Here is a 17,316-nt window from a genome sequence, read left to right on the forward strand (position 1 = left end):
CTTCATTTCTCACGGATAGATCAATCAATATTGAACGTTTCCTTGAGTAGAAAGAAGCTCACAATTTTATAGCATTCTCTCTCACTCTCTTCATCTCTCATTCTCACGATCGCGTCTTCTACCTCGGAACATGCTAATTTTTAATTTTAAAGCAAAGCCAAAATCTCGTAAACAAAAATCAGTTTAGTATGAGGTAGCGTTTGGGTTAGCAGCAAAAGCTAACAAGAGATGAAGGCTGCTTCGCGGAACAGAAACACTCGTACACTAGAACGATCTTGTTTGTTGGTTTTTCCTTCCCCAGACCACGACGACGACGCCGCCGACGACGTTTTCGAAAGTCTATTTTTAAACAAATCGAATATTTATCGGTGAGATATTAATAAAGAGAGATTCCTCGGCATACCGTAGTACAATTCAACTATCGGTGTTCGTCGTCGACGGGTGATCGTGCTTCGCTATCGGACAAGCGTGTTTGGTTGAGAATATTTTCCTTCAATTTTATTATCTAAGCTAGAAGATGTGCCAAATTAGATACGTCAATTTATAAAAAAAGAGTAAAAAATTTCAAAGACAGAAACCAAAAAACAAAATATCAAGAAAACTCATTTCCATTGTGAAATCACAACGAAAATCATACAAATCTCTGCGGCGCGTGTTTGTTAACTCCTTCGTACCGAACCGAAACCGAGACGACGAATTTTCCAAGGGGAACATTTTTGAATATTTTTTAACTAAATGTTACAAATTGCTCAGAGACATATACCCCTTAGAAATTGTTTGTAAATATTTTTTGAATCTTTTATACAAAACTATAAAAAGTGCAAGTTTTTGGTGATTTATTTTAGCATAGAGGTACTGAATATGACTACACGAATCCGGAGGAAAAAATCATCGCTGACGGAGTTAAAGATCGCCGTTGTTGGGGCACCCGGTGTTGGAAAAACCGGTAAGATAATAAATTAATAATAAAATATACATATCTTCAATACGGAAGGCATCAAAAGTGATCGTCGATAATGTTCTTATGTAAACAACAAAAAACTATTTTCGTACAAAAACATCACCTGTTGAGTTTGATTTAGTATATTTTTTTTTTTCTACGACGTCATTTTGCGGTATTTTATACAAATTATTTTGAATAAGATTGGCATTTTTAATCAAATTGAAAAGTTTAAGAAGAATTTCTGTCGGAATTCACGAGTATGTTGGGAGAACTTAAACATGTTGTATTTTTTGTAAACAACTATTCTTCTTTCAATTTTTTTGCATGAAAATGCTTATAATTTTTTTCGAATTTATCTTCTGCTAAAATACACAACACTTTTTTACGGAGGCAAAATAATGTTAAATTTAGAGATTTATAGCTCATTGCATGTTTTTTTTTACAGTTGATTGAATTTAATTTTTTTTTAGAAGAAATGTTTCCACACAGAATAGTAGATATCTTCAATTCATTTTGTAAAATTTCTTAAAATTGATTTCTAGGTCTAATTAAAATAATTGCAGAACTATAAAACTGTAGAGAGTTAGAAATTATTAGTGACACTTGTCTGCCATTAGGTTTTGTTTTAAAAACAAGTTTTAAGTTATTTCCCAAATGAAAACAAATGGTTTACGTATTTTTTATTATGGTCATACGAATTGATGAGAATCAACAAGAACGAACATTTATAAATGAAAATTAAAACTTAGATTTACATCAGGCAAATTAGCATAAATCAAATCGCATTTTTCGCGGGACAAAATATTGTTCATAAAATGTGTTTGGATGACTGTCCTTATCATAGAAGTCAATTTGTTGGGATGATAGGATGTCGGGAGCAACTGCCATCTTGAAAAAAAGATTGGTACCGTTTTTATTTAATAGCTCCATTTTTACTGATTTTAACCAAAAATGACAAAGAACAGACTTATTCACAATAAAATTATCTAAAAAATGATATACAAAAAAATTCCGTGAGTTAATTAAATTCAAAGTCCGGGTTTGCCTCGTGAGGTGAGGGCAAAATAACATTTTTTCAAATATCTGACGAACTTTCATTTTGTTTGGGTAATTTTTCAAGAATACATTTTACCCCTTTATCTATAAAATGACCTTAATTGTTATTATAACCATCATAATACTGTAAGAGTAATCTAACATCGAAGTTCACATTGTATTAGTCAAAAGTGAGAAACGAAGCAATTTTTTTTCTATTAGACCGAGCAAATTTTGTTAGTGAAGATATAACCAAAATAAAATATAAGTAAGCAGGTTTAAGGCTATATGCGGCCTCATATCAAATTCAAAAGTTTAAAAACTTTAATGTTGAGCTTATATGGTTTTCTGTGGGTCAAATAACGTTAGTTTTCCAATTAAGATTTTTAAAGATTCACTAAAAAATTGATTTTTAAACTTTTTTAATGGAATCTACACATTCTCCACTCCTATAGCTTATTCCTATTAATGAAGGTAAACAATTTTTGTTTTTTTACAATCTATGCATCATTTAGTTGTGGAAGAAGTAGGTAAAATTCTTTAAATTCTTTCTATTTTCTATCAAAATTTATGAATTTGTTTCCTTTTTACTTGCGATATAGGTAGGTACTATAGGTACGGTGACCATATTTCTGGAAGCCAAACCCGGGACGGATAAAAAATTCGTTGGATCGTTTTGAAAATATTGATTTTTAAATGAGTTTTCATAATTCTTCCTTTTTTTGATATTAAAATTTCCTAAACGATTTTATGGCAGCGTTTTTGTTGAAATCGTTTACGAAATCAGAAATCAAGAAAATGGTTTTTTAATATTGTCTGTTAATAACTTCTAAAAAAAATATTTTTTTAATCAAATTCGGGAGAGCTGTTTTTTAACATTTTTATTTAAATGGTTTTGAAATTGTATGAACCTTAACACAACTTTTAACATGTCCTTAAAAGTTTTGAAACTTATCTGGGTTCTTTACTCTTCCATATGTTGTTCTTTATTCGAAAACATTTTTCCTGGTGTAGCAACCTGACAAACGGAAACTGGAACTAAATAATTGACGAATATTTAAAAAAAAAACTAAAGCCTAGTCAAGATTAAAAACGAACATTTTCATACAAAACCAGCACAACGAAATCGTAAACGAAAATTTTGCTTTTCGTTGCACAATACGCAGCTTAGGCAACGAAATTCATACCTGTGCTAGAATATATGGAGAGTTTTTAATCTTTTTTTTACTGCAAATACGGGACAATCACGGGACAAATTACAAAATACGGGACACTTATACGTCCCGGGTTTCTTAAAAAAAAAACCCGGGACAAGCTGTAGAAATACGGGACAGTCCCGGGTAAACCGGGACGGATGGTCACCGTAACTATAGGGCAACTTTAGGATTCGTAAAAAAAATCGAACTCGAGATAACAATTTTACATGACATTACGATGATGGAGAATGCCAAAAAAGTGGGTCCGGCAATTCTGTCTGTCTGTCTGTGTGTCTGCCTCTATCTGGAGCTGCAGCCTAAACGAGTGAAGTGATTTTCTTCAAACTTGGTAGTTAGCAGTTTTTGGTGATTCCCTAGAGGGGAAATTGAAATTTTTTTTTTATGACCAAAACTAACGGTACCTGCCATATAACGGAAATAGAAAAGTTAATTTTTTTCAAAAACGGCTCTAACGATTTTGATTAAAATTTTTGTGTGTAGTACTACACCAACTTTTTAAATAAAAAAATATTTTTTGTACCGTTATTAACGGTACCTGTCATAGAACAGGTTTTTTCGTTTCTGAATATCTCGTACAACATTAACCTGATTTAAATGAAAATTTTTATACAAACGTGTGTAAGTAAAGATAATATTAAAAATTTAGAAAATTTTCAAAAAACGCATTTTTGGATTTTTAAAAAATATTTCAAAATTTTTTTTTGAAAAATCAATTTTTTGAAAACGGATCAATGAAAAATTTTGAAATTTAGTTTTTATGTGTAAATTAATTATTTCTTCAAAATGGCATACCAACTTTTTTTTTGAAAAATGTTAAAAAATTTTTATACACATAAAATTATTTTTTTAAAAAACGGCTCCTACAATTTTCGAATTTTTTTTTTCTAAAAATACCTTTTTATACAAGAAATAAAATGGCATATTTGTTTTTTGTTTTAAGATAATTTAAAACGGAGTTTAATTAATTATAAAAACAGATTTAATTTTTTTATACTACTTATAAAATTTCTTCAAAATATCAAATTTTAAATTTCTTGAATAAAAAGCTTTAACATTATAGTTACTTTAAGCATAAGAGCAAGTACGTGCGACCCCAGTCGTGCAATTTATTTAAAATCAATCTGTATATGTAAAAATGTAAAAATATAAGCTATCCAATTAACAATTTCGCTTCTATAATGCTTTACAGGAGCTACAGTACCATTTGTAAGGTTTTATAGGAGCGAAACTGCTAGTCGGGTACTTTGACAAAAAACTTTTAAAATTGAGGAAAATCATACCAAGCCCAGATATGGCTTAAATTTTACTTAATATTTTCAAAAACCAAAAATGTTTGATAATTTTGACCTCTGTATTTTTACGAACCATACAAATAAATTCCTCAATTCATCAAAATAAAATTTGACCCTAAAAATGCTTGTCCTCATTATTTACTATCAGAAAAAATCCATTAGGGGAGAAGGGGGTACATTTCACATTTAGTTTTTAAAAATCTGTATTTTCGAAAACTGTAAATGTTTTCCAATGTTTTGATTTGTATTTGATTCATTGACTATTCAAGATTATACTAACAGTAAATTATTTTGTTTTACAACATTTCAACATTTAAAAAAATAATGTTTTCTAAAACAAGTCATTTTGTTAAAATTGCCCCGGGATCGGGGAACATTTGACTTTGAAATGGGTACATTTGGCAATGGTGGATTAAACCCCACATCGTGTGCATATTATTTTTGTAAAACTATTAGCGGATCTGGCTCGTCTGTTGTTTGATTAGAAAAAAAATCTGTTTTAAACAATCTACTAAACAATATATAACGAAAAAAATAAATCAAAAAATTCATTTTCTGAAAAGAAGAAGAAAAAACATAAAATATTTCAAAAAAATCTCTCCATTTAAATCTTAATCAAAATTAATCGATGTCGATTTATTTTTAAAGAATTTATTTAATATAAAATTCCCCAAAATCAACGTAAAACTGTGCCCCCATTGCAAAAGTCAAAGGTGCCCCGAAGGAGCCTCATAAGTGTTTTTCTTTTTTTTTCAATAAGTAATACTATTTTCTTACAAAGCTGGTTTAAATTTACTAAACTTTAAGCATAGTGCTATCAAAATATTGATTCACCATTAAAAAAAACTTTTTTATTAGGATCAGAAATCGCTTGCATACCGGTCGTCAAAAATTAGATCAGAAATACAGAAAACACGAAAACACGTGGTAATCCTCGAAAAGTTAATGAAAGACTGCGAAATTTCACAAAGTTTCTTTAAATCAAACTAAGCTTCTTTCTTCATCTAAACTATTCTTTGTTAAGGGCACGAAAATCGCAAAGTCAAATGTGCCCCGGTGTCAAATGTACCCCCGCTTACCCTATTTGTGTTAAATATTTAAAAACTTTAAGTCTTAGATACTTTAATCCGAAATATAGTTTGTCATATAATGTTTGAGATATAAGACACTTTAACAATTGAATTTCATACAAAAAAGTATAACTATAGTCTTTTGCAAATTATTCGTTAAAGTTTTATGTGTGCAGGTTTTTAGAGTTATATATTCTTCTCTTACCGACTTTCCAATACCTAATTTAATATGCCAATTTGAACCTCATTACATTGGCCATTTTTTCGTTTCCACTTCCTTAAAGAAAACTCAATATCAAAATATTATTACTCAATTTTTTATTTAAAAACTGAGCAAAAACGAAAAATAAAGACACTAAATTATGTTTTTAACAATATTGCACTTTTCTGTCAATCATGCCATCAAATAAATTTAATACAATTCAAATAAATCACTATGCCAAACAAATATGTAAATATAATCTTTCATTTTAATTTATTTTCTTTTAGCATTAATAGTACGATTTATAACAAAGCGATACATAGGCGAATATGCACACGAAGCAGGTAAAAAAAAAAAAAATAAAAAAAAAAAAAAACATTTTACAAAACAATTATACCCACTGCAACACAAATTAAATATGCACATAAATTAAAAACAAAACAACAACAAAAAAATATATCACTTAATGTTTCCACCTTTAGACAATCGATACAAACACGAAGCCTTAGTTGATGGTGATACGGTACTCTTTGAGATCCTAGACACATGTCCAAAGGTAAAGTATCCTTAAGGGTTTGTTGTTTTTATCCCTCTCTCTTTTGTAGTGTGTATATGTTTTTGAAATAGTCCATTAAACAACTTCTTTCAAGCAGAACGTGAACGAGAACGAAATGCCAAATGCTACAGAACTAATTCAATGGGCTGACGGTGTCCTTCTTGTGTACTCAATAACAGACCGAAACTCCTTCAACTACATTCGTCGTGTAAAATCAGGCTTACAGTCGGATACTCCGGTGCAACTGGTTGCCAATAAAAACGACTTGGTTCATTTGCGCCAGGTGAGCACTGACGAGGGTGAAATCCTTGCCAAGGACTTTGATTGCAAGTTCTGTGAAGTATCTGCTGCAGAACATGTCAACCTAGTTGCTGAAGTGTTCTATGATCTCTGTAAGGAAGTGATGTCGTCAAAGAGAAAATCAAAACAAAGTCTGCTGGAAAGGATGCTGGGAGGGCATCGTCCTTATAGTCGGGGCAAAAGTGATAGTGCTTTACCAAAGGATTTTAAACCGTATGCATAGTACATACTTACTTTTTTTACTTGTTGTATAATAAAAAAAAATGTGTAAATAAATGTTTTTTTTTTTGTTTGTTTAATGTTTTAAATGTTTTTATCTTTGTACTATCAGAGTAAATGTTAAAATAAAACTGAAATGTTTATAATAATAAATTTTTGTTTGTAAATTGTCAATTAAAAACAACAGTTTATTCTGAATTCCTTTTGAATTAATAATAACTGCCACAAAACCAATATAAATGTTTAATTTGTGTTTTATTTGAAAAAAAAAAAACTTAAGCAATCAACAAATTAAATAATTTATTTTATTTAAAACTTTAGGAAGCTTCAAATAACTGATAGCTTTTTCGACGAACTTTAAAGTTTGCGTTTGGTAATGATTTTTGATAAGCTTTGCTGAAGCTGCTTTGAAAACGTAGCGTAACGTTATTTGAGTGCTTCAATTGGAAGCTTTTGAAGCAACTTTTAAAAAATGGCCGTTTTCCGGAAGTAAGTTGGTATTTTGCAAACAAAAATTCAAATAATTTATTTAAATTATTTATTTCAGATAATGTGAACAATGAAAATGTAAAACTTGGTAGATTTATTAGTACACAAGCACTTGCATCACAATTGTGCTTTATTTTTTACTGCTTGATTTGTAATCATTTGTTTTGTGAGAGAACTCCTTTACTACAGTAATATACAAACTTTTTTTTATTAAAAATTTCAAAAAAAAAAAAATAATATATGAAGTGAAAATGTTGGTAAATAAAAAGGTTTTTGTTGTTTTCTTTCGTTATAGAATGTATCGGTTGCATTTTGCAGAATGTTTGAATATTTTGAAAAGTTTCCCCAATGATTTAATCAATTAATATAATTTCTCTGATCTTAATTTCAGCCAATGCCATTTCGAAAAATATTGGTCAAACATTTTATCACCCTTTTCGGGTGCAGTACTTAAAATTCTAGAAAGCTACGGTTTTTATTTTGCACTGGGTAACAAAATATCGTTAAAATACCTGCAGCAAAAAAGTAAACGTTATTTTGAATTGGACAAAACGTAAAATATTTTAAAAAATGGTGCTTTAAAACCTTTGGTGTCTATCAGCAAAAGAAAAGGCTCAGAAACGCCAAAAAAGATGACCGTACTGAAAGATGGTTCTTTGGTGCTGTTTTCTGTTTAGTAGTCGTCTTCGGTTCAAGACTTCGGTGCATCTTAAAAAAACGATCTCTGTCGACACCGTTTTGGTCAAGAATTTCAGATCTTCAAAAAGCTTATGAAGGAATATTGTTTGATTTCTAAATTGAGGTGAAAACTCTTAGATCAATTAATAGGTATTGAATTCCTTGTTTTTATTTTTTTTGAAAAACGTGTTAAAAAATTAGGCTACGTTTTGGATACTTGCTATTTCAACTAGTGAAACTGTCTCTGAAATAAAACACCCTTTAACTGTTGCAGGGACTAATTTTGCATTTTTCTGAAATTTCTCCTACATTTGTTGAAGAAAAACAAAAACAACATTTGCTTTGATATACATAAATTTATCGATTTTATTATTGTAACAACAGGTGTCTGCTTCAAACATGGATTCAGTTAATTATATGGTTACAAATATGCTAAAACTTCCTTTAAAAACAAGGAAAACCCGCATTCTAATTGAGATAAGCATATTTACACAACAATTCTCCAGATGTATTTTTAGTCTCTGTTTTTCAAATCAACACTCTTTCAAACAAACAAACAAAATTCCTTTAGAAAAGCCTAGAACTACTTTCATATGATTTTTTTTTCTCTTTAATATATTCATATTTAATAGAATTAAAATTATACATAATGGGAAATAGTATTAGCATTTTTAATTGATATACAAATAACTAAATCAAGAAGGCGAGCACATCGCAACAGTCTAGCTAAAGAAACAAATGCTTTACATTATTTATTAAATATCTAACCCTACCTTCCTTTTCTAGCCAGGTGTGTTAGCTTGGTTTGAAGTCATAATTCGACCTCCCACTTCTCCTTAATAAGATCACATCGTTCAACATTTCATCTTGCTTTATTTTTTTTTATTGATAGATAATGCTAAACTAATTGATTAAATAATATACCCCAGATGTCTATAAAAACGCTTCTGAAGCAGTAGCAAGTTTTTTTTTTTGTATTTTTATAGAAATTTTATTGAGAGGAGGGAAAGGTTTTATAATTAAACGCTAATTTAATGCAACTGTCTCAGTTAGCATTGTGTATGCACTTGTTAGCATTGCTAATTTATTACAGTGCTGGATTTATCACTTGGTCAAAATAGTTTTAGTAGAAAGGCTTAATAAGGATATAGTTGAAACACAGAAATATATTATGTTCAGAAAAATTTTAATAAGGACAATTTTTACAAATTTTGATTTTTAAGAGGTTGGTAATTTTAAAAAATGTTTTATCATAATTTTTGAACTAAGGTGGGCTAATGAAAAAAAGTAACTTAATTCGTTGGAATTACCATGGTAAGTTGAGAAAGGTTTAAAAAGTACTATTCGTGAACTGGAAAAAAACTCACCTCACAAACCATTTTATACTTGTTGTTGCTTTTAAAAAATGTTTGGATAGATTTTATAGGTGCTTATATCGCAAACCAAAAAAATCAATCATTTTACCACTTGAAAACATATTTGTATTTTGTGGTTTATAAGGTAAAATTGAACAAATCAACTTAAGCTTCTTAACAGGAATGTTATATGGACTACATTCAATCAAGTAAAAATTAGAAGTCAAATAAATAACATTTGAAGCACAATGCCCGCACCAGTGGATTTACTTTTTCAAAATTATAAATTAAAAAGGTCACTGTGTACTATTTTTTGAATAAAAACTAATGCTTCTATAATTTATAACCGGGTAGCGAAAATAAAATATGGGCTATGCTGGGCCAACCTTGAGCACCCAAACCACGATTTCTTCACAGGAAAAAAAAATCAAAATTTTTTCGATTTCTGATATGAAAATAGTTTTTTGTTTGATATTTTGAAAAAATTGGGCTATCCTAGGCTAACTTTGGGCAAATGAACAACAGTGCAAAACCAACAATTTTTCACGGAATAAAAAAAAATATTTGTTTGTGATTTTTGAGGTGAACAAAAATAATTCGTTTACAATTTTAGAACTAGGAGTGGGCTAGCGAAAAAAAATTTTGGGCTATTCTGGGCTAATTTTGGGCAATCGAACTAGACAGGTTTAAAAAAAAATGGCTCTTCTTCAGGACTATCATATTTAAAAACTTTCCAACCTCTTAAGGTTTCTCAACGGTCGTTATTTTAGAACTGCTTGTCTTTTTTTAAATGGTATTATATTTCAAAACTCAATAATCGAAGTCTTGAAAAAGACGTTTCAATTTTGAAGACATCGATTATTGAGTTTTAAAATTGTGTTGAAAAAAATCTTCAATCCTTTTGCAACTCATCATTTTTGTATTCGTTCAAGAGAAAAAGGCAGTTTCAAAATAATATTGAAAAATCCGAAAATTTGAGTTGATTAAACCAAGTGAAAAGCTTTCTCAATTTGGATAGTAACTTGCAATAATATCATATAAACATTCCCGACTTTACTAAAAAAAATAAATTGTTGTTCTATTTTCTCAAACAGTATTTTGAAAAATATGAAATTCCTTTCCGTCAGATTCATTTGAGTGCTTCTTAATTATTCAGAGCTTTTTACAGATATTTTTTTGTTGTCAAGGGACTTCATAATTAAGTTCAACATGAAGAAATGAGATTTCTCTAGCTCTAAAAGGAACTAATTTCTCACCTTTTATCACATTCCAAAATTAGATAAAACTGAGAATAATAATTATTAATTCTGAATCCAGCACTGTTCTCAGAACATTCTTAACTATATTGTTTAATATTCAGTAGGGGTTGCTAACTTGATGGCAATTAAGTAGCTTGACTCTTATTAGAAACACCTGTCAATATCATGAATTTTAAAAAATAATCATAATTGCAACTTTACCTATATAAGAAAAAGTTGTTTTATTCTTAAAAGAAATCAAAATGCAAACAAAAAAAAAATATTAAGTGTGAATTGATTATTTTATTAATTTATGAATGGAATTTGAATTTTTAGATTTTCTATCTTTGCAAAACATGATGTAGTTTATGTTAATTGTTATATACCAAGTTCTGATGTTTTAATTAAAAAAAATATTATGAAAAAAATGTATATCAAGAATATTTTTGTTTTGAATATTTCTTTGAGATTTAACATAGCGATTAAATTTTTATATCATTGCAATGCAGATTAATTGGCGACCAATTAGCCAAGAAGTTATAGATGTTGTTCAAGTTTTTTTTCTTTTTTTTTTTTTGAATATGTGTTTAGGCAGTTGTAGAAACCCACAAGCAATCTATTTAGCCTGCTATTGGGGTCTATTTAGCTATTGATATAGAGTGTAATTGTATTTGTATTTATTTTTAATTATTTTTTGTATCAATGTTTCCATTGCCGTTGATAAAAATAGAACCAACAGCGTAATTAAAGTTGTAATTTTCTATTACACCATGTCATGAAATTATATGGACAAAGTTAAACAACTTTAATATCTAATTAGCTAAAGAAAAACAATACCCATAGTACTTGGATACACATGTTTACAAGCAAATTTTGTATCCGAGATTGTGATCCTCTTTTGAACTTGCTATTTGACATGTCACGATCTTACCTTTAAGAACGCATAAAATAAATGACACTTGGAACTGATAGTTCTTTTGTAGGAAACGGAAACACTTCCCATCTTGGCAAGGACAAGGCTGGAGATCTTGAACGAGTTCTTGATGACAATAAAACACACACACGATAGTTATTGTGGCATTTAAATTTCAAACTATCTCCATCAAACTATATCCATATACAGACAAAGTCAATTTAATTTACAAATTTAGCAACTTGAAATATTTAATGACTATTTAAATTTGTTGGTAATTGGAGCAAACTAATTACGAAAAGTGCTAGAACTCGCAGAAATGGTATAAGTATATGAAGTATAGTTAATTTTGTTAAAGGTTATGCGACAAAGTGTGAGAAGATGATTGCTTTTAATGGGGTTAAATGCTTTAAAGTGATTCTCTTGTAATTGAAATAATTGATTAATGTACGAGTACATATGTTTTCTCATGTTTGTAATATATGAAGAAAAGGGGAGTTATGTAAAATCAGTTTGAAAATCTATTATTGTCAATTTTTAAAATTTCAAGACTTTTAAAATTAGGTTAGGATTGATTCTGTTTTCTGTTTGCTAAAATTTTATAGTAAATTTATTTTTCCAAAATAAGTGGACCAACTAAAGCGAATTACTTTGAATCCCCGACGAATAGACTAGAGAGTTTTGTGAACAAAATTATTTTTTGTCAAAAATTTAGCAATTAAATAATTATCTAAAAAATTGAATAAATTATTTAAAATTATGTGGGAATGAAGGTTTATTTTCAATGATTTCTCAAAAATTTCCTTGGAGCATAAAAAATATATTTGGAAAGAACGTTGTACGTTGGTAACGATACCTCCATAGAACATTTTTATCGTTGAATATTTCTAAAACGATATAACTGATTTTAACGTAAATATATTATGTTAGTACATATTTTAAAAAAAGATCATTTCTTAATTTTATGTTTTTGAAGATGAACTTTAGGAGCATTCCATGAAAAATGGTAACTTTTTATAACTAGGAAAAAGAGTAATAGATTGGATTTATTGCAATGAAAAACTTCTTTAGAGTCAGATAACGCTTTGTCAAGAGTTAACAAGTGTTTACGAACTTAACTAAATCGATATTCACCCAGCCAAACTTTTCATCAAGTATTAAGTAAAAATAAACGCTTAAACTTGGTTGACTTAATGTCGTTTACGTTAAACAACATATGTATCTAATTTATGGTAACTATATTTGTTAAACTGAGACTTGTGGACGCTTCATTTCATAGAAGGGATAATCTTAAATTATTTCTAAGTGTTCAAAGCGATCTAAAAACTGTTACAACACTTAAAATCTATTTCAAAAACCAAAAAACACGCAAACATTTCATCTACGTTACAATGGAAAGCTCCTTTAATAATTTTTTTTTATAGTAAACATCCAATTTTAATTGTCGACTATTAATACTAGATCCAAACAACTAAGGTAGCTTTTTTCAGAATGTGATTTATAGTGGACAGGAACACCCAAGTAAAAATGGAAATTGAATTTTTAAAGATAAAAATTAAAAAAAATCTTGACCGCCGCACCACAGCTGCACCAACCGAATTTTTCATTCAAAATGAAATGATGGTGCAGTCGTAGTGCTGCAGTTTAGAAATTTATAAAATGGTGCGGATGTGGTGCAGCGGTGCGGTGGTGCCGCGGAATATCATTTTTACTCGGGCAGTAGTTTATTAATTTGAAATGTAACGAATAAAATTTATGAAGAGAATTGAAGTATTATAAACTAATTTGTAAAAACCTTTTAAAAGGGAAATAACTATAGAGAACCTCAAAGGCTAAGGTTTGTTACTTCTTTAGTTAAACCCTGGATCCAACGCGTATACCCCCGGCCTAAGACAAAAAGCTCATCACAGTTTTATCAGTCTTGCATTCAAAAATTAAATAATAGGTTAGCCAATTCCCCGAAAAAATTTAAAATTTTCCTAATTTTTAGAAGAATTTTGATTCTTGAAGTCCTATTGTATGAAGAAATAACTAATAAAATGATAATTAAAAGCCGGAAATATTAATAAAAAAAAATAATTTCAAGGAAAAGATAGGTGCACCAAACTCTACAAGAAAAAAAAACTGACCGGCTTCTAGTCAGCCATAGAATGATTCATCAGAGATTTCCATCCGCGCACTATCTCTGGCACGGATCACACAAAACCCCCAACAGTGTTAATGGCCTACTATTTCCTTTTCGCCACACACGAATAAGAACACATTGTTCATAAAGGTACCTATTTTCGCTATAACAATATATAAACAATTGTGCCAATTATTGTTATTTTCTTTATTATTAACAATCTTAACCTTGGATTCCGAACACGATTACTTGTGCTCTCTGATGGTTGTTGTAATTGCTGCTGGTAATGGAATTGATTGAATAATAAGTCTATTGCAATTACGCGATTTTAGCCCTCAAAAAATTAAAAAAAAAATCACGGGGTTTCGGAGTGGACCTTCTCCAGCTACCTACTTATAAACTTTTCAACACATAGTTAAACACCTTTTTTTCTATGTTTTTTTTTCTGACGACTAAAATAATGTTATCGATCAAATCTCAAACACCTGTCTCAGACAAACAGATCAAGTTGATGTAATATTTATGTAGGCAAGGCATAGTCAGAACAGAACTTGCCCATGAAACCGGTGTGACAGTGCAGCGCAGCTATTACCTTTTAATTAGTGCGCTTATCTTAGCTCAAGCTATTTGAAGCACAAACCCTACTCTCCTACCCCTTTCCATAATTAATTAATATTTTTATATAAATTAAAAGTTAGACCTGAAGACCTATGCTAATGCAAAGCGAGAGAGTTCTACAATGTACCTGGTCGGCAATATAATTATTATTATTGTAATGCCAAATGCCCATAGTTTAGTTTATGTATAGCGAACGCGTGGAGGAGATTGTTCTTGACGTTAGGTGTTTGGTATATGTATCGCGTTTATCTACCGCAGCAGCAGCCGTAGCCACAAAATGAACTTGGTTTTTTTCTCACATCTGGTCAGTTTTATAATTTATTCGATTGAATTCTGATCCCCGGTAATAAGTTAGAACCCGACGACCCCCGCCGCTGCCATATTATTGAGTCAACATAGTCAACCTCTCAAAAAACACCTCTCTTGACAACAATCAATCCGCATTGTATCGAGTGGAGTGGCAAGAAATCAAGAAAACTTTCAACCGGGAGGCTGCAATTAAGACACCAAACCGCATGCCAATTCAAGTATTTAAACGACATGGCGACGACAACGTTTTACCGGCATAGAAGTTGGTGAAAAACCTATTCCATTGGTAGTGGGTCGCATAAATATGCTGATTTTTTTCAATCAGATTTATGTTTAAATTAAATAGACAGTATAAAACTTCCAGAAAATTTAACAAATGTGTCTTGAGATAGATTTCATTGAATGATTTAATCGGATTTGACTTAAAAGATAAGAAGTTTAGAAAATCTTAGCTAGAGTATCTACAAATTGTTTTCTAACTTAAATACTAAGAAGCTTTATGTGTGTGGGGTTACCACGTTATTTCCTTTTAATTGATTATCAAAAGAAGTTGCGTTTTAAATTGAATTCAATTTATTTGAATTGTGAAATGAATTTTGAAGAATCTTCTCTTAATAGCTGTATTATTAATAGGTTCAGGTTCAAAACAAAATTCCCCATTATATTTTGCAGCCTTATTCTGATTCTCAAAAGAATTATTCGATGGTACTGCGGAAAGCTATTAATTTTATTCGTCGTAATATTAGTTTTTTGCATAATGGATATGGATCTGTTTAGTTAGGTTTTTTTTTTTTATTGGAGTGATGCAATAGTTTAACTTAGTATTAAAAATAACTGGTTTGAGATGGGAAAATCAAACTATTACATTCAGATGAACCTTCCTTCTGAAGAATTTGGCATTCAATATTTTTCGCAAATTTGTGATGGAAGTTCTAATAGCTATTTATAGATCCATTGAATAAACTGAGGGAAGTAACGCAACTTAATTTAATCAGCGCTGATTCAATGTTGAAAACACTTACATGAAACATATGTAAATTAAAGTTGAAATACACTGAACCAAATCCTTACGTAAATACAACGAAAAAATTCGTTGAGCCAACGAAAATTTAATTAATTTTCAGCCGGTGAAAAATTTAATTGGATCAACGAAATGGCTTTCATACGTTAATGAAAAACTTTATCAATTAACGAAAACTGTAGCATTTTAATGAAATTTTTCAAAAAAATTTTGTTTCGAGAATTAATGAATTTTTACATCAGTTTACGAAATTTTTTCATCAATTAACGTTAACTTACGTAAGCTTACGAATTGTTTCGTAATTTTTATGAATATTTTAATTAAATTACGAAAAAATATTCATTAGCTAACGAAACTTTTCGTTGTATTAATTATTTTGTTAGTAGATTTACTTACATTTTTTTTGTAGAGTTACGAATTTTTTCGTTAACCTACGAAATTTTTCATACATCTTCTTCCCTTAACTTCGGAATAAAAAACCTGTAATTTAAAAAAAGTGGAGCGGAGCAAAAATTTTTAACCTTAAATAAACACATTTGTTAATTTGAATTTGAGTTTTTAATCATGAGAATGGATATTTTAAACTAAATACATAAAATAAAAAAATTAAATTAAATAAGGAGGAGGAAAATGATTATTTTATACAGTCCTTCAGGGATTTGATATGATCTCAAATGCCGATCATAAATGGTTGGATGCTGTCGGGTTTTCAGTTGTTCCAGCTAGTCGTCCCCTTCTTTAGAGGTTTTACACGTGTAAAATAAAGCTTCTTGGGATTCTTTGATGGTGAACTTTATCTTAGAAGTACATACATCAGGATGACATCTAAAAAAAAAAAAAAAAAAAACAGAAATAGAAATAGAAATAGAAATAGAAAAACCAAACCAAAAGTTAGAATATTTTAAGAAACAAAAATGTTTTTTTTTTTTTTAATATATGAAGCAATAATCGAATGGTACCTACCTATTTGCTTTCCTTTTTTCAAACTTAAATTCGAAACAAATTCCGTTTGATTCCTTCCATTTTTTTTTTTCACCATTGGGGTAGAATATAAGTACAGGTGAATGTGTCCCTTTTCTATAATTTTGAGAACGTCAACGCACACCTTCTTTTTGAAAAAATGAAAAATAATCAAAATTATTGGGAGTTAGTTAACAATTTATCTTACCTATATAATGCTTGAGTAAATGGCACAAGTTCCAGCTAAAAAGAAGTTTTTTGAACTCCTCTTGGTTACATACTTTAAACTTATTCAGCACCAAATATTTTTTTGTTTTTTCCGCGTGATAGATATGTCTTCGCACTTTCGGGGTTGTTGAATACTCACTCTGAGCCTGAGCTGTGACTTCGACTACCAGAAAGGCACACAAAAAACGAAAATAAATCGTGCGTTGTATGCGTTTTTTCGTTACTTTCGTTAACTGATGTATTTTTTCATGAGCCGATGTAATATTTCATTAGTATATGAAGAATTTTCATAAGACAATTATTTATTTTCATAAACTTATGAAGATTTTCGTTAGTTAATGTTGAATTTCATAAGTTAATGAATTTTTTCGATACTTAATTAAAACTTTGATAAAGTAAGGAAAAAAATTCAAGTATGAAATTTTTCGTAAAGCGATGAATCTTTTCATTAAATTGGATTTTTTGGCACGAAAAAGGGAGAAAAAGTTTATGAAACGTTTTCATTAATTGATGAATGTTTTCATATTACGAACAATTACATATTTTCG

At 29.6% G+C, this 17,316-nt stretch overlaps 1 protein-coding gene and 1 long non-coding RNA gene across 3 annotated transcripts in view; one reads left to right on the forward strand and one right to left on the reverse strand.

Moving 5' to 3' along the window:
- LOC129908461 (uncharacterized) overlaps window positions 1-17,316 on the reverse strand; it is a 100,261-nt gene that overhangs the window by 44,479 nt on the left and 38,466 nt on the right. The window lies entirely within an intron of this gene.
- Window positions 179-7,576, forward strand: LOC129908460 (ras-related and estrogen-regulated growth inhibitor). 2 transcript variants are annotated; one of them, XM_055984931.1, is made up of 7 exons: window positions 179-775; window positions 846-946; window positions 6,047-6,103; window positions 6,242-6,315; window positions 6,413-6,828; window positions 7,156-7,323; window positions 7,382-7,576. In XM_055984931.1, the coding sequence occupies exons 2-6, from the start codon at window positions 862-864 to the stop codon at window positions 7,193-7,195; spliced, it is 672 nt and encodes a 223-aa protein (XP_055840906.1). In that variant the 5' UTR covers window positions 179-775; window positions 846-861; the 3' UTR covers window positions 7,196-7,323; window positions 7,382-7,576. The 2 variants fall into 2 exon arrangements, with proteins under 2 accessions (XP_055840906.1, XP_055840905.1); XM_055984930.1 differs by having other exon boundaries at window positions 179-779; window positions 7,382-7,575.

The sequence above is a fragment of the Episyrphus balteatus genome, chromosome 2 (genome assembly GCF_945859705.1).
Source record: "Episyrphus balteatus chromosome 2, idEpiBalt1.1, whole genome shotgun sequence".
Taxonomy (NCBI): Eukaryota; Metazoa; Arthropoda; class Insecta; order Diptera; family Syrphidae; genus Episyrphus; species Episyrphus balteatus.

What these genes read in the sequence shown, in the direction of transcription:
- LOC129908460 (XM_055984930.1), top strand. Translation starts at nt 736, where the DNA reads ATGTTACAAATTGCTCAGAGACATATACCCCTTAGAAATTGTTT. An exon ending in ATACCCCTTAGAAATTGTTT is followed by an intron (nt 780 to 845) that starts GTAAATATTTTT and finishes GATTTATTTTAG; the next exon opens with CATAGAGGTACTGAATATGA. An exon ending in TTACCAAAGGATTTTAAACC is followed by an intron (nt 6,829 to 7,155) that starts GTATGCATAGTA and finishes TTAAAACTTTAG; the next exon opens with GAAGCTTCAAATAACTGATA.